Source organism: Gavialis gangeticus, unplaced genomic scaffold (assembly GCF_001723915.1).
Source record: "Gavialis gangeticus isolate Ggan-Ray unplaced genomic scaffold, GavGan_comp1, whole genome shotgun sequence".
In the NCBI taxonomy this organism is placed as follows: Eukaryota; Metazoa; Chordata; order Crocodylia; family Gavialidae; genus Gavialis; species Gavialis gangeticus.
Genome location: NW_017729034.1, coordinates 52,475,021 through 52,499,947, shown reverse-complemented (window position 1 = coordinate 52,499,947; position 24,927 = coordinate 52,475,021). Strand labels below are relative to the sequence as shown.

The 24,927-nt window shown below is 44.1% G+C and overlaps 1 protein-coding gene across 3 annotated transcripts in view; it reads left to right on the top strand.

Moving 5' to 3' along the window:
• Positions 1 to 23,910, top strand: part of SLC35F3 (solute carrier family 35 member F3) — a 363,020-nt gene extending 339,110 nt beyond the window's left edge. For 2 of the 3 annotated variants that reach the window (XM_019527341.1, XM_019527343.1), the window contains 4 exons: positions 10,763 to 10,888; positions 18,429 to 18,621; positions 20,784 to 20,873; positions 22,082 to 23,910. In XM_019527341.1, the coding sequence (XP_019382886.1) occupies positions 10,763 to 10,888; positions 18,429 to 18,621; positions 20,784 to 20,873; positions 22,082 to 22,326 (654 nt within the window). In that variant the 3' untranslated portion in view covers positions 22,327 to 23,910. The remainder of the gene's footprint in view (positions 1 to 10,762; positions 10,889 to 18,428; positions 18,622 to 20,783; positions 20,874 to 22,081) is intronic. The other variant, XM_019527344.1, reaches the window with a different exon arrangement.
• Positions 23,911 to 24,927: the final 1,017 nt, after the last annotated feature.

The window sequence follows — 24,927 nt, the reverse complement described above, 5'->3', positions numbered from 1 at the left end:
GTGCATTGTCCTCGGAGTAGAATCCAGAACCCTGAGTTAGGTGCTCAGGCAACCTAGACAGTGCATGGGGAAAGGGTGGGCAACTGCAAATGGGATTCACAACAGGCACCGAGTGGTGCATCGCATAAACTAGTGAGTACAAAATGCAGAAGAGTGAGGTGTCTTTAAAATCCCATTTCTCTCTGGGACTTAAGTGCTTAACTGTTGGCTGCAGGGCAGCGCCCATGGCAAACTTGGATTCATAGCTAAGGAATTTTTCCTGGATTCTGTAGGCCAGAAAGAAGGAGCTTGATGGCTGAGCCGGAGTGGCTGGGATACTCAACAGCAGAGGGGTCCTGGGTTCCAGGCCTTGCTCCCAGGACTGTTTATACATTTGACATTAAACAGTCATTGGATGGAAAACAGAAAAACATCCTGGGAGTAAGTGTTAGAACTCCCAGCTGAGTGCCCTCGCCCTAGGGCTACACAATCAGGTTTCCCTCCCTGGCGAAGGAGTCCTGGATTCTTTGCTGCCACCATGCACGGTTCAAATTGGATGAGTAGAGGGTTCCTCTGTCCAGCCTATATTGTATCCTGATGGCTAAGAGAGTGCTACTTGGAGTGTAGAGATGTGAGTTTAAACCTCATCATGGCAGGGAAAAAATAAGCTTAGCTTAGCCTAGGTGGGTGCTTTAGCCACTGGGTTATATATAAACTGAGGTTAGCAGCAGCCACATCTTAAGATAATGACATCTGCAAGTCTGTTTTGTAAGGAGACCAACCCTGGCTTTGTGTGTCCTACCAGATCAAGCCTCCTAGGGACTTAAGTGAAGAAATGCTTACTTTATGGGTACTAGTTATGGTTAGGTGCAAAACTGGTACTAGCCACTCAAGCTGGAGCAGTTCTGAGCACGACCAGAAAGGAGCATGGCAGACTCCTGAGGAATTTTCCAGTCAAGTATGAGGGGTTGAGTAAGCTTAGGCACCTCCACAATTAGGTGACAACTGAGCAGAAAGCTTTTTGGAATTGTAATTTTGCCCTTAAGCACCTCAGTTCTGCTTCAGTCCTGCTTCAGGAGTCTAAGTTCTTTACTGGATCAGATCTTTAGCCCTTAGCAACCTCTGATGGGGAAGTCAGCACCAATGAGCATTTGGCATTCATAGCCCATAAGTGACATTGTGTCAGGTCTGTGATTCCCTTACTGGGGCCAAGTGGAATTACAGTGGAAAGATACCAGTTATTCACTCCTGCACTGTTACACCAGCAGACTTAGAGAATAATATTCCTAGCTCTTACATGACACTTAAGGAGGTATCTTCTCATTAAAACTTAGCTATATTTTTAGTTATCAGGGGAGCTTTTAACCTCAGTCTATGGGTTAACATCAATAGAACATTAATTTCTCAGTGATTGAAAATCTTTTATCACCCTTATTATTATTTCAGCAGTGCCTGGTGGCTCCAACAGAGATCGTTACAAAATGTACCAGTAAAGTGCCTTTTGGCTGCACTTGTCTGTCATATTTCCTGATTATCTGAACAGTGAACCCACTGCAGCTGATAGATTTTTTGTAGTAACCAAAAAAATCTAAGGCAAAATCTGAAGTAATCTTAGGGGGTATTACTATTACTGAATCATAGAAAAGTATTGCTGGAAGGGCCCTCAGGAAACCATGTAGTCCACCTCTTGGCTCAAGGTAGGATCATTAGCCCAGTCTAAACCATTTCCGACAAGTGTCTGTCTAACCTGGTCTTAAAAACTTCCAACAGTGGAGATCCTATAACCTCTCAAGGTAATCTGTTCCAAAGTTTAACCACCCTCTTCCTAATATTCAACCTAAATTTCCTTTGCTGAAGTATAAGATCATTACTCCTTGTCCTATCCCCTGGCTGGCTGTATTGTCTTCTGGATAAGAGCTAAAAACACCTGTGGTCTCTGACTAGGGTATGGTACTTTTTGCCTTTTTCCCATTGTTCTGGTCAAATTCTGGTGGAGATATATTTCCTGCCTGTTTTAGTCATCTTGCATGTGCCATTGGAGATACCTATCCCATCAACTATCATGTGTTGTTGCTATACAGCTGACTCGTTTACCACCTTTTTGTGGCTGAATTCTAAGGGGCATTGTGTGTGTGTGTGTGCACACATACACATATGGGAAGGACCATTTGAAACATTTTTTGTAAGCCTTTTGTGTGGAAGGTGCTTTATAAACAGAAGATACTCTTAGTATCGATTACTATTAGTGATGGATTCATGCCCAAATCTTCAGAACTGGTGTTTTGAATTTGACCCATTACAGAGACAGGGGCTGAAGTTTGGATTCAGGTCTGACCATTCCCCCATTTCAAAATAGTGGGAAAAATGTGAATTAAAAGAGATAAGAACCAGGATTTTTAGTCTAAATCATTTCATTGTTGACACTGTCTTGAGATATTGTTATGCTCTTCCTCCTGTTCCTCCTATTTCTGCTTTGGTCATAAGGAGCCACTCTTTTTCATGTTCAGGGAAGATGAGGAGGAAGAATGTTAAGGGACATCTGGGTTTAACCCCTTCATCTGAGTGCTGATGGATGCATTGTAGACATGGAATATATTTTGTTTTAGGGTTGGCAAGCCAGCCAATTGACCAGTCAAATATTGTCAATTGACCTGTCAATTGCCTGCATATTTTTGACTGGTCAAAGATTATAACAATTTCACAAAAAACTACATTTTTTGGTAGTCTTCTTCACAGAAATATGATATTTTATTGTTTTTTAACACATATCTTAATGGAAAAAAATGTGCTTTTTCTGTATATTATTTGGACTGATTGGCTTTTACAATTTTTGATCAATATTTGACCAGTCAATTGACCAAACTTTATTTGATTGGTCAAATACACAAATCTATTTTGTTTTCTCTGGATCCTTACATAAGTGGGGCAGAGTGAGTAGGCTCTTCCTTGGATCCTTCACATCATTGAAAGGAAAGCCTGGGTTTGCTTCATGCAGGAAGGAGGCTGCTGTGGGGTTTTGTAGTTTATTTCTTCCCACCATTTGTTGAGTTGCAGGAGTGCTCAGGTACTTCCTCACTATGAATGGGGATTTAAATGGAGTCTCTTTCCTCTTTCTTTCCTTGACCATGTGTATACTGCCTCCCCACCCAGCCCGGGACTCCTGCCCTGTTCACACAATTCCTACATTCCTGGAGCCCCAAATCATGAGATTTTTAAAGATATTAATATTGCATGTTCTTTTTCTTTGACTTGTGTTATCTGAGCCTCTAAGAAGGTCACTTTCTATCCTTAAACACTACGCTAAAAGTTTCCTGTTTAAAGGCAAAATTACCCCTGAACGCTGAGTCTCATGTTATCCCGAGGTTCAGCAGTTAGAGAAGTTCAAGAACAAAACTTATTTTGCAAATTCATAGTGCTTAGGGTTGGAAGGGACCTAAATAGATCATCAGGTCTGACCCCCTGCCCCAGGCAGGAACAAGTGCGGGAACATATCACCGCAGCCAAATATCTGTCCAGCCCCCTCTTGAAGACCCCCAAGGTAGGAGAGGGTACCACCTCCCTTGGGAGCCCATTCCAGAGCCTGGCAGCCCTAACTGTAAAGTAATGTCTCCTAATGTCCAGCCCGAACCTTCTCTCTAACAATTGTAATTAAAATAGTGAGAGTTGGCAAACCTGGATGCTGCCATCAGATCAGTGTCCTTTTTGTTGGATGGAGGCTGTTTGTTGTGACCTTCAAGTTAGCATGACAAGGATTGCAGACTATGACAGCAGTTCACTCTGTTTTGCACCCACGGGGACCCCGGAAGTCAAACAGTCACAGACTTTCTCCATTGACAGCCACTTTCACAGAGCCAGATCCTGAGAGAGAGCTATTGCTGGGTCACTCCTCCCCTAGAAACAAGACAATCTTGTGTTCAGCAACCAGAATGTGTTATTTTTAAGATGCAGACACTCAACCTTTGAGGGCTGGCTCTTCTTTGATTGCACCAAAGTCCTGGTTAGGATCAGAGAGAAGTGCTTTCCTAGACAGCACAAGCAGCAAGAGATGTAAATCTGGCAAGCTTTTTTAGTTCATTAAGTAATACATATTTTACACTAGCCTTTGGTTATTGTACTTATCTTGCTTTGAACCTATAATTTTCTGGGTATTTCTTTAGTTACCAATGTGAATAATTCATTCTTTTATTTTGTGTCTGCTTTTCCATCAGTCTGTCTGTCTCTCTCTCACACACACACATAAGCATACCTCATCTTTAAATTTACCTCTCTTTCCCTTTATTTTGCCACATGATTTTGTAAGTGACAAGACATCTGACTTCCTTCACACCTGCTGGAATTTATCCACCAGGCCGGGGATGTCAAAGTTATGGCTCATGGGATGGATTTGACCCATGGAGCCCTGTCATCTGGACCCTGGTGCTGCCCCTGGGTCTGCACCAAGCCACACACTGATGGACTGGCTCTGTGTGCAGGGCCTGGGACTTACCCCACACACAGCGCCTGCTCCAAAAAACAGGTCTCACATAGCATGCATCCCGGACTAGCTGGGGTGTGGGGGGTACCGCGTGCAGCACAGATCTTGGAGAGGCTGTAACAAGCTCCAGATGCAGCATGGGTCCCAGAGTGACTGGAGTGGGTGCCATGTGCAGTTCACGTTCCAGGACCCACACTGCATGTGGCACCCATTCCAGCTGGGCTGGGACTTGTGCCAGATGCATGTCACGTGTGGCTCAGGCCCATACCAGGTGGGAGAAGTGCCATGCAGCACAGGTCCTGAAGCAGGTGCTCCTGCCCTGGAGCCAGCATGAGGGTGTGGGGGGTGTCTGTGAGCCCAGTCCAGCCTGGCGCCACTCATCCAGCCTGTGGGGGCTCATGAGTTTGACACCCCTGCAATAGTGTGTTAAGAGGTGTGTAAATAAGCACAGCCCAATAGCAACAAACCAGGAGTTCAAGCAAAATGTGTCTGGTGCTAATGACATGCTTGATAGGCAGCCTGAGAGGCCTTCAGAGAAAATGCATATGATATTCTTGACATGTTGACAGACAGGCAGGCTGAAAGCTTTATCCAGGACCACATCTGGCACTTGTGACATGCTTGATAGAGGATGGAGCCACTGCAAAAGCAAATCAGATGGAGTCTGAATTTATTTGCTTTAGTCTTTTACTCTAGTGTCTCCTTTCATGCCACAGTAAACAAACTCATTCAGCATGCAGGAGTAGTGGTGGCTGCAGGTACTTTCTGCAGGCACAGTATATAAGCACACCAAGCCAACATGCCCTGAAAGCTAAAAAATATTGATATTAATATTGATTTTCAGGCTGAGCCTCCACCTTCTGGGCATATTCTAGGCTCAGCCTTCCCTGAGTTAGGAGCAAAGCTGGCCTACTGCATCAAGCCTCCATTGCTCCTCATCCAGAACTGCACTTTTAGAATCCCAGGCCAGCAGAACTGCTGCTTGTGCTAGCATCATGTTGACTATGGGATTTTTGATAATACTCCTCTTATGCCAGTACCTATTACATAACTAAGTGACATCAGGCCTTGATCCCTTTGGATCTCTCACAGATGGTCAGGCAGAGTTAGCATTTGGGTGGAAGACCAACAGATGTCATTTCTTGGGAGGTCACTCTCCTTTCTGAGGTCCTCTTCCTGATGCTAGTAAAGGGCACTGTACAGCTGCAAGTTTCTTATTTCATATGTTCTTTCAGAGAGCTCAGTTGCTGACTATCAGATTCATTACAAACCCACCGGCTAATTTTTTTTCCTGGCAAGCATTAGTAGTTAGCCCTGCTAGCATTGCCAAATTGCCAGCTGAACAGAATGTGTGTTCCTTCCTGCCTAACATAAAATTGTCTGGCATTGTTCTGCACTGTTATTGCATTTTCACATGTAGGTGCTTTTCAGTTGTGAACAAAATAAGTCTAGTATTATGTATTATGCAGAGGAGGAAAACAAGTAAAAAAAATCCCATATCTGAGCATCCTCCAAGGCTGGCAAAGTGTGGATACAGCCTTCAGCTTTGCACCTTGAGCTAGTTTGTAAATCTTGTTGGTAGCCTTCAGGCCGAAAGATGCCTGTGACCTTAGAACCGTATGCACTTTGGACTCAATCCTGCAGCACAGAGTGCAGAGCTTCCCTCATTCCTCTTGTGCTCAGAGGAAGCTTGCACAGGTGGTCAACAGCTTGTAGGATCAAATCCCTTCACATCAGGGTTTTTTTAATATTGAACATTTGGGAATTTTGCTTTTACTTTGATCAAAATAGCATCTGAAACACAGCTGCACAGAGTATTTTCTCTCCTCCTGGTAAATGCCATTTCAGGTTGATTAACTCATTTGGGACATTTTTGTCAATTTTAACAAATTATTTTGATGAAAAGGAAAAAAAAACCCTGAAAAAAGGCTAAGGAAGATAAACCTGTTTCCCTGTAATCTGAATGAAAGCTTTCAAGTTTTTTATTTGAATTGATATTTTGTTTTCAAATTTACCTCAATTATTAGCTACTAAAAAATGTGTTTTGAAAAAAGCTTAAACAGCAAATGGTAGTAGTGAAGTGAACTAGCCACAATGATCCTGGAATTACAATAAATGGTGGATTTGACCCAAAATAAGGTTTTCCTTTTTTTTTTTTAGTCCGTCCGGAAAGCAAACAGGTTTAGTTACATGCTCCATTCTTTAAGCCACGGGGCTCAAACTTGTTTGCCTCCCCACCAGGCTGGCTCCAGATCTACCTCCAGCAGCAGAGCATGTGGCAATGGCAGCACTGTTGTCAGTTCAGAGAACTGCAGAGGTTTATGAAGCCATCGGTCACCCACTGCTGCTGAAACAAGTCCCTTGTGGGGCTCTGTATCCTGGAATTTGGTGACAGGCCCTATCCCTCCCCTGAATTCCTGGCCCCACAAGAGCCCTCAAGGTCATATGAAATGGCTCTGGGGCCAGATCCAGCCTGTGAGGTGTATCTTTAACACCCCTGCTTTAGAGAGTAGATAAAACACGCCTGATTCTGTCTTTTGTTGTTCCTACTAAACCTGGATGCTAAAGAAATACATTTTGGAAGTCGGCTTTGCATTTGCAAAAATTGTACATTTTCCTATTAAGAGAACTAGCGAGATAACCATGTGCAGAACCTGTCTGACTGCCTCTTGACTTTGAATGCACATTTTTGCTGGTTGAACTTGAGACTGGAATTTTAAAATTGGGCACAAGCCTATAAGATGCACACCACATGTGATATGTAAGATCATCTGGGGCCAGGTTCTAATTCACCTGTTAGGCACATAAATGGACTTAGGCACCAAACTACAATCGTATTCCACCCTGCTCAAGTCCTAGAAAACAATTAATGCAAGGTATAGGTGAAACCTCTTCCTCCTTACTGTTTTTCTGAGACTCAGTGGGTGTGTCTACATATACACATATACTGCACAGTACTGGTGCATGTCTACACATGCATGCCCATACTGCTTAGTAAACATGGCAACTTACGCCAACTTTAGCATAAATTTGATACTTGCATCATGCAGGTATCAAATTTAGGCCTGATTAGTCATTGCACAATAATGCACGTGTAGACACCTTACTGTTAAGTAACTGTGTGTGTGGACTGACTTGGGACTAGCTTTAACACCTGCATGTGTAGACATCAGCCTATTCCTGCTTACTGTGCAGTAAATTTAAGCCGGTGTAAATGCATGTGTAGACACAGCCAGTCTTAAGGCTAAAATGGTAGTGTGTTAAAAAAGTCAATGCATTAATGGATTTTCTGGGACTTATAAACAGAATGGAATAGAATAATGTGATGGAACCTAAGTCCACTTAGATGCCTAATAGATAAAATAAAATCTGGACTTTAGTATTTAAACTTTTCAGGTCTCTGTTATAGTCTAAATTTTCTTATATTCTTTATGGGGACGGCTTTTTTGGATTCTGGAACAGACTGATGATTCATCTACTTGGAAGTTTTGTATCCTGATTATAAGATACACATCATCTAGCTATGGTCCAAATAAGATGGGTTATTCATTGCTATCTTTGTAGAGTATGATAGCAAGGAATATAAAGTTTGGATAAAGGTTTACACAAGTGTGTCTCCCCATAACCACTAGTGGCCCTAACTACTGGGAGCATCATTAGAGAGACAGGGTGGAATAAGCCTGGACCCTGACCCCTCTTACCCAGGAGACACATTTCCCTAAACACAAGGCATATTGGCAAAGCAGCATGTGGAGAACGACACTGCCATAGGTCAGGCTGTGTCTGTTGTATAGACAGTGAAATTTATTCTCAAGGCAGCTGGTCCAGCTTCTTGTATGACTGCACGTAGCTTCTGGTCTCATAATGAACAGAGGCATTCCCTTTACCTGTCCAGCCTATTAAAACTCCCTTTCTTCCTGAAGCATGGAATGAAGCATGTATGATGTACAGTCCTCTCTTATTTGTTGAACCAATATGTTTAGAAGACAGGCCTAAAGTCTTGGTAAAGAGAAACTAGCAAACTCTCCAGGAGTTTCTGATGTTGGTTTTAACTCTTTTTTTGTCCTTTTACTTCCAATTTCTGGGCTGGCCAAAACACCATGCTCAATCCCTTCCAAGAGGAAGGTGCATTATAACTGTGATGCTTCTAAGAAGCAGGAAACCATCCTGCCCAACTCATTCTTCTCTGCCTACCTCTCACCACAACATCACATCCATGGTACACGCAGCCAGTTTTCTCAGATAAGTAGCCCCTCCTCCAAATTGACTGAAGTATATCCAACATTCACAGGTTGAAATTTTCAACCTCTCTAAGTGACATAGGAGCACGAGTGGTACTGAGAGATGGCTGGATTTGTACATCTAAGTCACTTAGGCTGAGTTCTTCAGCTGCATTTAGGCAACTGACTCCCACTGAAATTCACGTATGAATGAGGGAAGTCATTGGATTCAATGAAGTTGAAGGCCTTGGGCCCATCTGAAAATCCTACTCAAAATATCAGCATTTGCTTGAGTAATAAATTTTAGATCCCTATTTACAGCTGAAGACTTTGACTGGCTGACCTGCAACATTCTTAAATCTACCTTATTTTTCTATTTTTTCCAACAAGTTTATTTTCCCTGCTATCTCCTCTGAATTCAAATCCATTTTTGCAGGCATTAGGGAATTCCTAGGAATTACCTTAGTATTACTGTCAAATGAATCCTGCAGTGGCCGTCTCACTCAGAGACTTTGTGTCAGACATGAAATTCCCTTTTCAGATTATCAAGACGCTGATGCTCTGAAAAACAGCTCTTCCCCTTGCCAGCTATACTGAGATCAGATGTAGTCGCTTTGTCACTGTGCTTGCAGCTTCCCATTCCAAGTGCTACTCTCATCCTCACCCTAGAGGTGTACCTGATAGAGTTTGTGCCCTAGGTTGCCAGAATGGAAGTGGGTGCTCAAGGCTCTGGATACACAGAGAGGAGTGGATGGAGAATGGAGGTGTCACTTCTAAGAGCCAAGTTAACCCTTCAGACTAGGGACAGACATTCAAAAAGCCTGAGCCTGAATTGAGTCAATCTTTGCAGGTTAGTTTAACCTGCCTAGATCGAATCCATTTGCAACTGCACAGACATCCCCTCTGGACTGAAGAAATGCAGGCACATTCCTGCAGTGGCTCAAGCTAGAAGCTGGGGGGCACTAGAGCAGCCCTTCCTTCCCTTACAAAGTGCTGAGCTGAAGGGTGGCGTGGCCAGGCTCCAGCAGGACACTTTGATTTGGGAGTGGTATAAAACCCCACCCTGCCTGCACTGTCCCAGGCTTTTCCCCTCTCACTGCTCAAGAGGCGGGAGTGTTGCTAGACCCCAGCCCCTGGCTAGCACTCTGAGGCAAAGACAGGGTGCACTGCATGCATCTGTTGTTGATACTGAGCTTTTCAATCTCCCTCTCCCTGCTTCTTCAAACTGTCTGCAAACCTGATGGGTGAGGGAGCCAGCAGGGGACTGATAACACAGCATTTATCAGCCCATCAACAAAACAAAAGCCTCTTGCATTAGTTCAAGCTCTTCTTAAACAGTTTTTTCCAAGGAAGGAATGGAGGGACATTACCAGCTGACCTGTTGATTAGCTCCTAAAAGCCATAAGCAGACACTGTTCTGTCTGCCTGTCCCAGTGTAATTGGAGACACAGACACCTCTCAGCATTAGCTAGCACACCACATGTCTAGAGTCCATGGGGCTGGGGTCTGTGCTGTGGGAGATGGGAGAGAGGGAGGGAGGGGCTTGAGCAGCAAGCAGTGAGGGGGGTTGGGCAGAGAGAAGCCAGGCAGACACTGCTGTGCCTCCAGAGCTCCAGCTAGGGAGCAGAGTGGTGGGGCCAGCCCTGTTCTCTGGAGCAGAGAGCCCAGCCCAAGGCTGCAAAGCACCTGGGATTCTGGGGGACTCTGGTTTAACTTAAACCAGGAAAAGGTCTGGGACAGACATTGCATAAACCAGTTTGACCCAAATCAGTTAAGTCTGATACTACATTCAACCAGGTCTATCTTAAACCAGTTTCAGCCATTTTGAACTTGGTTTATGTGCACTAAATTTATTTTGGCTTAATTTGGCTTGAGCCCCCCTGCCTCCATTCCAGTACCTCCTTAGCTGAGTGCCAGGGACTGCTCATGCCATTTACAGCATGCATGCTGCAGGTTGCCCACCTCTGGTATAGTAGATAAGGATGAAGCAGATGATATAAATATGTTAAAATGTCATTTAAAATGGCTTTTTAATATTTTGACCATCTAGGGTTGTTAAATAACACTTACTATTTTTGTTTCCATCCAGATTGTGGCTGCTATATTTGCTATCGCAGGGATAGTCATGATGACTTATGCGGATGGATTCCACAGTCATTCAGTTATTGGAATAGCACTTGTTGTGGGATCTGCCTCAATGTCTGCTCTTTATAAGGTAAATAGACACGCATCTTTTTGGGCTAAGAATTGCCCCCTCCACACCATTAAGTTTAGTTGTTACCAACTTAGCATCAAGTTCTGTAGCACTGGCTGTTTTAAAGTCTCAAGGAGATCAGACATGGCACGCCTTTTTTGTGGACACCTGATACAAGCACAAAGACCACTTTAATACTGGAGCTAAGCATTTACTTATGTAAACATTATCAGTCCCCATTGAGAAGTAATACATGCCTACTGGATAGGGGAGGCTCACCTCACCTTCTTTGATGCACTTCAGCCAGAGCTGCAGATGCCTCACATCTCTTAAGATAAGGCCACCTCTATTTAGGTGCCAGATTTTAGCCACTCAACTCTGTAAATGTTGTCCAAAGACTATTTTTTCCCCTGGGATCTTAGCTTCTTTTTAAGTCTCTATGGATGCATCTACGCAAAATGCTAACTGCTCAGCAGCCGAATTTCACTGTGCATTAGCGTGCATGGCAAAAAACCATGCTAATATGCTAATGTGCAGTAGTATTAGGCTACTGTGCAGTTAGTGTCACTACAAAGCCATGCACTGGCACTACTGGACAGTAGCACCAGTTACTGCGCATTGATTTAGTACTTTGTTATACAAGTACTAAATTTAATGTGCAGTAACTATGGGCACATTAATGAACATGTAGATGCACCCTGTGTACCCTTCCTTTTTGGACTTCTATTCAGAAACGTCCATAGCACCTGTCAAACTTTAGACATTGTGTTGAAGGAGGAGAAAGCTTACATAATTAAAATTAAGACTCATGCTTATATATGTGGCTGAATCAAAACCTGAGGATTCACTCTTTGTGAGGCTGCCAACAAGACTTCCAAAGAGTCCTAAAATCATAGAAAATGAGGGTTGGAAGGGACCTCAGGAGGTCACCTAGACCAACCCCCTGCTCAAGGCAGGACCATCTTGAATTAGATCATTCCAGCCAAAGCTTTGTCTAGCTGGGTCTTAAAAACCTCCAAGAATGGAGTTTCCAAAACTTCTCTGGATAACCTGTTCCAGTACTTTACTATCATTGTAGTGAGAAAATTCTTCCCAATATTGAACCTAAAGTTCCCTTGCTGCAACTTGAGACCATTACTCCTTGTTCTCTCATCTGCCACCAGTCTAGCTCCACCCTCTTTTGAGCCCCACTTCAGGTAGTTGAAAGCTGTTATTAAATACCCTCTCAGTCTTCTCTTCTCTAGACTAAATAAGCCCAGTTCCCTCAGCCTGTCCTCATAAGTCATGTGCCCCTTCACCATTTTTGTTGCCCTCCACTGGACACTAATTTGTCCGCATCCTTTCTGTAGTGGAGGGCCCAAAACTGAACACAGTACTCTAGATGTGGCCTTACCAGTGCTGGCTAGAGGGGAATAATCACTTCCCTTGACCTGCTGGCAACACACCTACCAATGCAGCCCAGTATGCCGTTAGCCTTCTTTGCAACAAGGGAACACTGCTGGCTAATATTCAGCTTATTGTCCACTGTAACCCCCAGGTCCTTTTCCGCAGAGCTGCTACCCAGCCAGTCAGCCCCCAGCCTTTACTGGTACATGGGATTGTTCCGTCCTAAGTGCAGGACTTTGCACGTGTTCTTATTGAACCTCATGAGATTTTTTCGGCTCAATCCTCCAATTTGCCTTGGTCACTCTGAATCCTAGACCTGCCCTTCAGTGTATCTACCAGTGTTCCCTCTAAACTGTGCGACATGCACGGCCACACTGGCACGCTCACGCTGGACTACTAGGCATGCCTGCACAGCCACGCATGCCACACAGCTTAGAAGGAACTGGTATCTACTACTCCCCAGAGCTTGGTGTCATCTGCAAACTGGCTAAGGGTTCACTCTATACCATCTTCTAGGTTAATGTTGAAGACACTGAACACAACCGGCCCCAGAACCAACCCCTAGGGCACTCCACTTGATACTGGCTGCTAACTAGACATTAAGCCATTGATTATTACCCTCCCAGCCTGATGATCCAGCCAATTTTCTATCCACCTTACAGTCCATTCATCCAGCCCATACTGCCTTAGCTTGTCTGCAAGAATGTTGTTGGAGACCATATCAAAAGCCTTGCTAAAATCACATTATGCCACATCCACTGGTTTCCTCGCATCCACATAGCCAGTCACCTTATCATAGAAGGTAACCAGGTTGGTCAGGCATCACTTGCCCCTGGTGCATCCATGCTGACTGTTCCTAATCACCTTCTTTTCCTCCAAGTGCTTTCAAATGGATTCCTTGAGGATCTGCTCCTTGATTTTTCCAGGGACTGAAGTGAGGCTGACTGGTCTTTAGTTCCGTGGATCTTCCTTTATCCTTTTATTAAGTATGGGCACTATGTTTGCCCTTTTCCAATCATCCAGGGCCTCTCCTGATCACCATGAGTTATCAAAGATGATGGCCAATGGCTCTGCAATAACATCAACCAACTCCTCAGCACCCTCAGATGCATCCCTTCCAGTGCCATGGACTGGTATATGTCCGGCTTTTCTAAATTGTCCCTAACCTGTTCCTTCACTACTGTTGGCTGCTCACCTCCTCCCTAAACTGTGCTGCCCGGTGCAGTAGTCTGGGAGCTGACCTTTCCTGTGAAGACGGAGGCAAAAAAGGCATTGAGTGCTTCAGCCTTTTCTGCATCCTCTGTCACAAGGCTGCCTCCCCCATTCAGTAAGGGACCCACACTTCTCCTGATCCTCCTCTTGCTGCCAACATACTTATACAAACCCTTCTTGTTACCCCTCATCTCCCTTGCTAGCTGCAATTCCAATTGCGCTTTGACCTTCCTGACTTCATCCCTGCATGCCCAAGCAATGCTCGTATACTCCTCCCTAGTCATTTGTCCAAATTTCCACTTCCTATATGCTTCCTTTTTGTGATTTAGTTTACTGAAGAGTTCCCTGCTAAGCCAAGCTGGTCTTCCGCCATACTTGCTAGTCTTCCTGTGCATCAGGATGGTTTGTTCCTGCACTCTCAGTAAGGCTTCTTTAAAATACAGCCAGCTCTCCTGAACGCCTTTTCCCCTTAGACTGGCTTCCCAGGTATCCTTCCCTTGAGTTCCCTGAGTAAGCTCAAGTCTCCTTTTCTGAAGTCCAGGGTCCTTACTCTGCTGCTCTCCATCATTTCTTTCCTCAGGATCCTGAACTCAATCATCTCGTCGTCACTGCTACCCAAGTTGCCATCCACTAGTATTCCCCACCAATTTATCCCTGTTTCTAAGCAGCAGGTCAAGAAGAGCACAGCACCTAGGCGGCCACACCAGCACTTGCACCAGGAACTTGTCCCCAACACTCTCCAAAAACTTTCTGGATTGCCTGTGCACTGCTGTATTGCCCTCCCAGCAGATGTCAGGGTGTTTGAAGTCCCCCATGGGAACCCAGGCCTGTGATTGGGAAAGATCCACTGTTTGAAGAAAGCCTCATCCACCACTTCCTCCTGGTTTGGTGGTCTATAGCAGACACCCACCACAACATCCCCTTTGTTGCTCTCCCCTCTAACCTTAACCCAGAGACTTTCAACAGGCCTAATGCCAATTTCATGCTGGAGCTCTGAACAATCATATATGGCTCTTCTACATGAAGTGCAGCTCCTCCTCCTTTACTCCCCTGCCTGTCCTTCCTGAATAGTTTGTACCCATCCATGACAGTGCTCCAGTCATGCAAGCTCCCACCAAGTCTCTGTTATTCTAATCATGTTATAGTTCTGTCACTGCAAGGACTTCTGATTCTTCCTACTTATTTCCCAGGCTCCATGCATTTGTGTACAGCACCTGAAGTAACTAGTTGATTGCCCTGATTTCTCAGGAAGTATGAGAGCACTTCCCCTGTTGCCCCCTCCTGCTTGCTCTTCCTCCAGGTCCCCCACTTCCTCACTTACCTCAGGGCTTTGGTCTCCATTCCCTGGCGAACCTAGTTTAAAGCCCTTCTCACAAATGTTCCTGTAGGAAGAGGGAAATGGAGCTCAGCTACTACAGCACAAATGTAAATGACTGGAAAAACATTCTCATAACCCCCAAACTTGGAATCACTCCCTCTTTATCTGTCAGCAAGGAGTAACAGGACACAAGCAAACTGGGTTGGTTTGTTTCTATTAGCTTCCTTTAGCAGCCCTGAAATGTCATGGTACCTGACCAGCAGCACCTCCTCATTTTTGCACCTTTCACTCTTCAGTCCTTTTAGTTCTCTTCTGCTAGTGAATCTGCACTAGAACCTAGGTATTTATGATGTCTGACACATAATTAAGATAATACCACATTGCTGGGGATGCATTTACTTTTGTTTCCACGATTTTAATCAGTTCTTCTTTTGTTCAGAACAGGCAGTTAAATGCAGTTGCTGTCATTGAAAACAGGAACAGCCAGAAATTAAAACCAGTGCCCTCCTAGTCAGTTGAGACATCACAGAATTGTTTTCCTGCCTTGGGCCTTTGTTAGTTGGTGGCCAAAGGGGCCTATTAAGATGTAAATGTCATACAACTCACATTGCCATGGAGCAGAAAACAAGCAGTTGGCACTGGCCCATCCTTTCCTGCAGCCCCTTCCTTAATGATCTGCAGTCAGATCATTTCATCTACACATGGTCAAAGCCGCCTTCCTTTTCTGTCTGCCATTGTTCTCATTCTCTGTCTGTGCTCAGCGATGTCCCCAGACAGGTTTCCCTGAAGGTATTGTAGGCAGAACACCTGGAATTCAAGCGATAAATACATGAACAGCGTATCCCAAAAAAGGCCCAAGAGACAAAATAGGTTGCAACTAAGTAACACAATCAACCAGACTGAGGTGAATGTGCTCTACCCTGGGAAACACCCCTGGTCCCAAGCCAAGAGAACATCTTCCTATCACTTGCCTCTGGGCCTCTTCTGTTTCTCCTGTGTCCTCGTTTCTACAATAAGGTGGGCAAAGTCCCCCTGTGAAGCAGAAAGGAATGACAGACCCTGGAATCCCTCAGGACACGTCTCTTCATTTCTCTAGGGACAACAGGAAGTTTCCTTGCTGTCCATTAAGGGAAGTCCACTAAAATAGTACTGGCATGCACTGAAAAGCACTTTCATCATCTTAAAGATAAGCTGTTTTCTGCTCCAAATACCCCATGCTTGTGCCAGGTTAATTCAAAATTAGATTTTGAAGTTTCACTCATCCCACTGAGACTCATGCTGTAAAAATGCATCCCTTTATTGAGTTCTAGCTACCAGCATTCAGGAAAGGGAATCCTGGACCAAAGTTGTTTCTGATACACCATATAGGTCCAGAAAGACTACTGAAGTTGACACAGTCACTCTGGATTTCTTTAGGTAAAACAGAACAGGCTTTGGTTCAGCTCTAACGGCATCAGTGGGTTTTAAAAAAGTATAATGTTTGCCTCATCTATCTTTTTCCTCACTAACCAAAATCATGCCAGAAGAGCAAAAACCAAATATCTAACTCTCTTGGTCTCCTTTAAAACATAGTGTAGGAATTCTGAGGGAAAGGGGGACTAAGTAGTTTAGGAGACTGATCATTAGGATATCAAGCCTTTCAGCGGCAATAGGATTTAATACTAGTTTGCATACAACTTAGATGAGGAAAGGTGGTTACTGTGCTGTGGGGGTCTTTCTCCACTGAGTTCCTAGCAGAGGAGAAAATCCACAGCACAAAAACCACCCTCACAATTCAGGGTAATAAGTATTTTCACTGCAGGCAACTGAAAGCACAGAAGATTAGGGTGGAAGGGGTGTTGCAGCTGAACTTCCCTCCCATCCTTCATGATTCTGATGCCAAGTCAGGGTGGAGGCATGCAACTATGCAGGCAAACTAGCAGGCTAGATGGGGAGGGAAGTATAAAAATAATAGCACCCCTGGGATGTAATAATAATCCAAATATAAAATATCACCACCTCTTTCTCCAGATCAAGACTACTGCTCTATTTATTTCGTCACATTTAGAGAGCTCCCAAAGGGGTACAAGGCATTTTATACATACATAATTCCTAAACAGCAAATGCTGCTAAATTAGAATTAAGACTGTGAGTTCATTTTAGGGAAAAGCTGGGGAATGAAGAGTTTTGGTTAGTCTTATAAGAAACCCAAACCTCTCATGCAAGCTCAGAGCCTGGAGAAGCAACGAACAAACTTCCCAGGGGAGGTCACACACATTTCTTCCCCCTCCCTCCCACCCCAATTCTTTTAATTTATATACATATATATATGAGTATGTATGTGCATGCAGATGTGTGTGTTCACATCCACATTTTATAAAGAGCGCAAAGAAAAATGGAATGAAGAGCCTCCATTGGAGAAGCCACCATCCCTTCTAGAAACTTCTTTCTTCCTGTTAACAAGATAAAGGCTAAGTACAGAGAGTCAAAAAGCCTGAGGCTGAATTGATCCAGCCTTTGCAGGTTAGTCTAAGCTGCAAAGAATGAACCAATAAGCAAATGAACAGGCATTCATTTTTGATTCAGGAAATGCAGCCACATGTCTGTAGTGGCTCAAGCCAGAAGCCGTGGGGCACTAGAGTACAGCTCTCTGGCACGTAGCCAGTATGGGCTTTGTGTCCACTTCCTGTTCCTGCTGCCCCCAAGGTCTCTGGGATTTGCAGTCCAGACTCACAGCCAGAGCCATCCCTGGGTCGGGGGGAAGGGAGGGGGTGGGTATGAATCGGGTCCCGCGCTTTGGGGGGCCCTGCAGAGCCGGATGGAGTGGCAATGGTGACTCCATGCTGCCACTAGCTTCATGTCCAGCCACTCGCTCACCTGGAGAATCCAGCACATCCGGCCGCTTGGCACACCACCCCCACCACCACCGCCAGTTCGCCACCAGCTTCCTTGCATCCCAGGCCCCACACCCTGCTCAGGTTGTCTCCACTCACAGTAACAGGACTCTGCAGGGTTGTTCATCACTTCCTCTTCCTGCTTCCAGTTGCCTCTGGGATTTGTAGTCCACAGTCACAGCCAGCACTAAGTAAGCCAGCAGGGCAGGGTAGCTCTATACTCGGGAGAAGGTGAGTTTAACCCAACTTCCTGGCCCCAGACCCCAGCAGGGGTTTCCTAGTGAGCCGGCCAGTGAGCCAGCCCTCACTGCTCCAGCTAGGGAGCAGAGGGGTAAGGCCAGCTCTGTTCTCTGGAGCAGACAGTACAGCCCAGCTCAGGGCTGCAAAATGCTGGGAGGCTGGGGGACTGTGAACCAGGAAGGGGTCTTGGATAGAAGTTCCATAAATTGGTTTGACACAAATCAGTTAAATCTGATACTACGTTGAACCAGGTTTATCTTAAACCAGTTTCAGCCATTTTGAAACTGGTTTATGTGAACTTGAACTCCTGTTCTGTTACAAGTTTAAACCAGTTTCTGTGACTTAAATCAGTTTGCGTGTCACTTCTGTCCCTAGCCAAAATGTGTTAAGCCTCCACCATATACATAGTTTATACTGTATTAACAACAGACACTCTCTTTCCATTAGTGCAAAGCTGGAACAAAACAGGGTCATCTCACCAGGTGTGTTTTGAAGTGAGATAAAGCAAAATCCATTTATATTTCTTTTGCAGGTTCTGTTCAAACTTCTCCTGGGAAGCGCTAAATTTGGAGAAGCCGCCTTATTCTTGTCTGTACTGGGTATCTTCAATGTCCTTTTCGTCACTTGTATTCCTGTCATTCTTTACTTTACCAAAGTGGAATACTGGAGTGGTTTTGATGTCATTCCTTGGGGAAACCTTTGTGGATTTTCAATTCTCTTATTGAGTAAGTAAATGTCATCAGTGCATACCCCTCAGTGATACTGGAGAGTGCTAGGCTGCCACTGGAAGTCTAATTTTTCTGAAATGCTGTTACTTCTGTACAATAAAAAAGCTTAGCTTAAGAAGTCATCCAGGGACCTCTTTCATTGCAGCTGGAGTACTGTGTCCAGTTCTGGGCACCGCACTTCAAGAGGGACGTGGAGAACCTGGAGAGGGTCCAGAGGAGGGCCACTCATATGGTTGAGGGCCTCCGTGGCCAGCCCTATGAGAAGAGGCTGAGGGACCTGAATCTCTTCAGTCTCCGCAAGAGGAGACTGAGGGGGGATCTTGTGGCTGCCTACAACTATATCAGGGGCCACCAGCAGGGACTCAGGGAAAGTCTGTTCATGAGGGCCCCCCTTGGAGTCACCAGGAACAATGGCCACAAGCTGAGGGAGGATAGGTTTAGGTTAGATATTAGGAAGAACTACTTCACTGTAAGGGTGGCCAGAGCCTGGAATAGGCTTCCCAGAGAGGTGGTGCTCTCACCTTCCCTGGAAATCTTCAAGAGGAGACTGGATAGGCACCTGGCTGGGGTCTTATGACCCCTGCCACCCCCAGTGCTCCCTCCTGCCCATGGCAGGGGGTCGGACTAGATGATCTGTCTAGGTCCATTCTGACTCATGATTCTACGATTTGATGATTCACGTGCACAAACATAGAGCCTACCCCTGTGATTGGTGCTGTCACACAGATTCCCAGTAATGGCCGTAGAGATCACATTAATAAGCAGCACAATCAGGAGAAAGTATTACTGGAGTGAAGCCACAAAGTTTAGTGTAATTCACATTCTCAAACTCCATTGCATGAGTTCAAGTGAAAAAAGCCTGTGTTCTAGTGGAATATGCTCATGTTGGAAGAGGATAGCACGGCAGGCTTGTGAGGCCTGCCTAACTTACCAGGCTTAGGCTGTTCAGGCAGGGCATCACCCAAGCAGCAATTAAGTCAGGCTGACTCTTCCCATTGACATTAACAGTGTCTGTTCCCTAACTGAACAGGAAATGCCAGAAAAACACCAGTGTATTGCAATACTGCTGGTGTTCAGTAGGTGGCACTCTTCACTTTAGTTAATACTGTACTTTGCTACTGAAAGAACAGGAGGTAAAAAGCTGACCTTGACTATCTGCAATCATTAAATGTACTCTTTGCAAGATTATCAAAGTTAATTTGGTGCCACAGCCAACTGCTAATGTGGTTAACTGCACCTTGCCACCTAGAATGTCACTTTCAGTTTCAGCTGGAGAAATATTTCCCTTTTATCATCCTAGATAATAGTGTAGAACTACATGCTTTTTAATAAGCTGTCATGTTCCATTCCAGAAGTGGCTGCATTTTAGTTACAAGTGGTGAATAGGAGCGGTGTCTGAGGAAAGAGTGCAGTTTGGCCCACAGTTTGCAAAGCGTTTGGCATGCTGTGGGGTGAAAGAAACGATGTAAATAGTTATTATCAGCAGAACAGAATTAGAACACAGTTAGCCAGATGCAACCCCGGCGTAGATCTACTGACATCACAGAAGTTAGACCATAGATGAATTTGTCCCACAAGACCCATTTATTTGTCATGAGTTGTATTTATTCTGTGTAGTATTAAAATGAAATGTTGTTTATCAAATGCCTGACAGTTTGAACATCATCACAGTTCAGATTTACAGCACAGGGAACCATCATCCACAAGCAGTTGTTATACAAAAATGTCTGGAAACAAAAGTTTGTTTTGCTGAGTATGTCTTTTACTGAGAAATTAAATTTTGGAATAGAAGCACAGAATGGACGTGTGGGTAGGGTGAGGGGGGACTGCTAAGGGGATCTACCAGTGCCCCTTCATATCATCCTGATCTTTCTGGCCCTTATCCTATGATAGTATCCCTGTGAAAATAGTCCCACTGAAAGAAGCCCACTGGCACAGTGGGCACAGCCCAGACAGATCATATTGCAGTAATGGGACCTTTTTGTGTAGGTAATGTGCAGCAGTCCTAATGGGAGTTACCTGCAGTGTCTGCAGAGACTGCATGAGGGAGAAAACAAACCACTAAATAGTTCAAAGGAAACATCTTCTACTGTAAAGTGATTTTGTTTCACAAGAATTGTGAATCTCAGAATTAAAGATGGTTTTCTTTCTAATTCCAGCATTCAATATTATATTAAATTTTGGAATTGCTATTACATATCCCACCTTGATATCTCTTGGAATAGTACTGAGTGTACCTGTAAATGCAGGTAGGCATTTAACTTCTTTTTTTATTTGAATATGTATCCTTTGTATATTTTTCTGTAGCAAGTATTATATTATTATATAGTAAATATGAATTTCCAGCAGTGACCTCTACAGAAGCTCGATTACTGAAAAATCAACTTGATTTGAAGTCACTCATCCTTGACATTAGATGAAAACTGATCACCCAAATACGCTGCTTAATGATTCTGAATGTTTTCTTCACCAGATCAAAGGAGTGCATCTAATGTTAAACCTGCTTGAATTAATTAAATTACTTACAATAAAACTGTCAGACATCATCCTGGGAGATATTTAATATGAATAGTCCAGCCCTTACTTGCCTTAACAAGTAAAATATAATTTATGCTTAATGTTGTTCTCAACCTTTGTAGGGAGCATTCACCAGGTAGATCTTGTTCATGGAGACAGATCATTTTTATTCTGGATAGGAATAAACAGTTGTCTGGGATGGTATGGACATGATTGATCCTGCCTTGAGCAAGCAGCTGTATTAGAGGACTTCCTTGGGTCCCTCCAACCCTACAGATATACTCGCCTTTGTCCTTTTCCCACAAAAACTGATGCAAAATCACAACATAACCTCAACACCCATGAGAGCAGGAACAGCCAGAAATTAAAACCCATCCCCTCCTGTTCAGATATCACAGAATTGCTTTTCTGCCTTGGGCTTTTTTTTGCTCTGTCCACACTGCTTCTGGAGCATGCTTAGTCTATGACCTGTCCACTCTGAGGACCACTGTCCAAAATATGTAACCTAACTAGCATGAGAGCAGCCCTGTGCACATGCTAATACGTATATCTGAGCCAGGGAATTTAAGAGCGTCACTGGATGTTTGCCAAACACCAGCTATGTCACATTCACACTGCATGGATGGTATCCCTTTCCAGGGCCTTTATGCAAATTCTGGCGTTTCCAGGCTTAGGGTACTCTCAGTTTCTGAATGCCCAAGTTATACTAACAAGGAGAGCACTGTACCCTACCAGTCTGCCTCCAGAGGGGTTGTTCTCAAACATTTCATGTGAAATAACCCAATCTTGCAGAGTGAGCAAGACTCCTCTGCTTTAGCATCCAGCCTTTGCTAAGATCAATGTACTACATGCTGCAGTGAGTGAGTGTGTGTGTGGATGTGTGTGATACTGTCCTAACACTTTGTCCTGTTTAATAATATCAGTTCAATGTTCCATACAGTTGTTGATCACTACACGAGTGAAATTGTCTTCAACAGTGTCCGTGTAATTGCCATCATCATCATTGGCCTGGGCTTCCTCCTGCTGCTTTTACCAGAGGAATGGGATGTCTGGCTAATGAAAATCCTCACTCACCTCAAAGTGCGGAAGAAGGAAGAAATCCCCGAGGGGAATGGAGACATCATTTCAGGACTGCCAAACAAAAGCAGAAGAACCCGCCCCTCCATGTCATCCTTCACCCATTAATGTTATTTTTACTGAATCTCTATAATTAACATTGTATGTTATGTTTCAAAGATATTTTCTTGCAAAGAAGCACATATGTCCAATATGGTGTACATACCTGTACAGTTTTGATATGATACAGTCAGAGACATCAAGTTTTGGCATGTCCAAGTTGCTTGCACTTTTTTCACATCAGACCTTTCACTTAAATGTACCACTTAAAAAAAAAGAAAGCAAAACAAAAACCTCTCAGCTCTTTTTAAATGAATGTAAAGTATAGGCAGATTATCTTTGCGTATGTTATTTTAAAGATCAATTTTCATGAGAAGCAGGGAAGATGTTTTGAACATTAGATACTGAATGATGCATTGCACACTGTGATTTACGATAAATGCTATGCTACATCCCACATTTATTTTTATTAACCAGAGCTGTACTCTAAAAGTTTTCAAAGAACCAAAAGAAAATCTTCTGGGGGGTGGGGGTGTGTGAAAGAGAGTGCAGAGGGAGGGATATATGGTGGATATCAGGGAGTGTATGACAGGGGGTACATCACTCTAGATATACCCTGTTCATATGCTCTCCCTGAAAAGCATCCACTCCTGCCGCTGTCAGAGACACGATACTGGGATAGATGGACCCTTGGTCTAGCCCAGTATGGCACTTATGTTCTTAAGTCATTCTGTGGAGCTGTGCTGGAACAAAAACAAGGTAGAAGTGCTAAAAGGCTTGCACTAAAGTATTAGAGGAGAAGCAGCCTAGAGCCCAAATCTCCTTATACTGCACATGACTACAATCCACACTGAAGATCATGCAAGAGAAATATAGTGCCTTTTACAGAACTCTAGTCTTTATTTGTGTAGTACCAGGTCATGCCACAAGTTACTTGTATAGTCTTACAATGATGGCGCCCAGTCCTGGAGCCCTAGCACTCCCAAAACTCCCACTGAAGTCAACGAGAGTCCCTATGAGCCATCAATTTCAGTGGGAAGTTAGAGAGCTCGGGGACTGCAAATCTGTGCCCTGCGGAACAGATTCTCTTCTCACTGGCACAAGTTTTACCCCCGTGTGGAGTTATTCTTAATTTACACCAGTTTGAGAAAGAGGAAAGCCAAATTGGGTCTGGAGAGACCCTACTTAAAATGAAAAATGAAGCTAGAGCAACATGGTTTGTGATGTACAGTATGAGAATAATGAAGGCTGAAAAGGCAAGTTGCCAGTTGCTTTTACTCCATAACTGTGAGTATAAACGAAAAGAAATGTCAGATTGTTACATAAAATGTAACGCTTTTTATGACACTTGTAAGCACCAGGATGTTTACTTACGCGATTTTGGTTCGCCATTAAATTTCTATCTGTGATAGATCACGCGCTATGTACAAAATGAGAAAAACCGTTAAGAGTTTACTATTTTTGAAGTTTACATTGTTGCATACAAAATTAAAATGTTATTTTGAACTGTTGCCATAACCCGGCGGTACCTGCTGTGGCTGAGGCATTCTCTGTCAGATAAGGCTGGCACTTGCATCAGAACGTTCCAGCAAAGCAGCGCCGGAGTCCATTATCTGTTTGGCAAAGCTAATTAATAAAACATTTGAAAATCAACTTAAGTCTGTGACTTCTACTGCCCAGACCCCACCCGGATCTGAATTCCATACTTCTGTTTGAAACAGTCTTACAATGGTGAAATAGTTTGCCAAAACAGTGAGGAGACAGAGATGAAAGACAAAAACATATAAGATCAGGGGATCCTACAAAGAAACCCACCGACACAACGTTGCTTTAACCCCCCACCCCCCCTTTTGGAGCCCCATTGACTTTAGATGTAAACATATGATCCCTATCCATAAATGCAGTCTCCTGCTGCCACGTGGAGTCCCACTGGAAGCAGTGAGATGCCAGGTGAGAGTAAGGGACCATTGCTTGCTGATCCTTCTACTAGATCACATCTCATAATGCACAGTCATGGACCTAATTGTGACAAAGTGCCTCCTGCCCAACTCCTGACCCTCTGCAACAGACCGTGGGGGTCTACAACGATTATCATGTGGATTCTACCTTCTGAATTATTACACTATTATCCATGCAGGTCCCTGTGACCTGTAAAAGGCACTCAAATCCAAAGAATATTCTGCGAAGGAGGCATTCTGCTGTGGGTGCAGCATTAGACAAACTATTTCTTAACCTGTTTTCTGGAGGAAGGGAGCACATGGCTTTCCAAACGGCACACCCTGTGGTCATAACTATTCCTCCAGGACACTTACAAACCTACTTCTTAAGATTCTAATTGGAACACGTTTTCATCTTTTGACTCAACACGGTCATTATCGTGTTCCATTGTCTTCAAACTCCACCACAGCCTGACAGTCCTATCTGGGGCAGTGTCACAGGGGAGGTCCCTATTATGTGACCCCACTAAATGGCATCCTCTTCAATCTCTAAGTGTCCTGAAAAGAAGTCTGATAGAGTCAAGGAGTAGGGGTGTGTGAAGCGGGCCCTATTTGATTTGGATTCCATCTGAATCAGGGACAGGGATTCGATTAGTTGATTCAGATCACTGTCCCTGATTCAATTCAGCTGAATCCAAATTCAATTCAGCTGAAGATTCAGTGCTGATTCAGA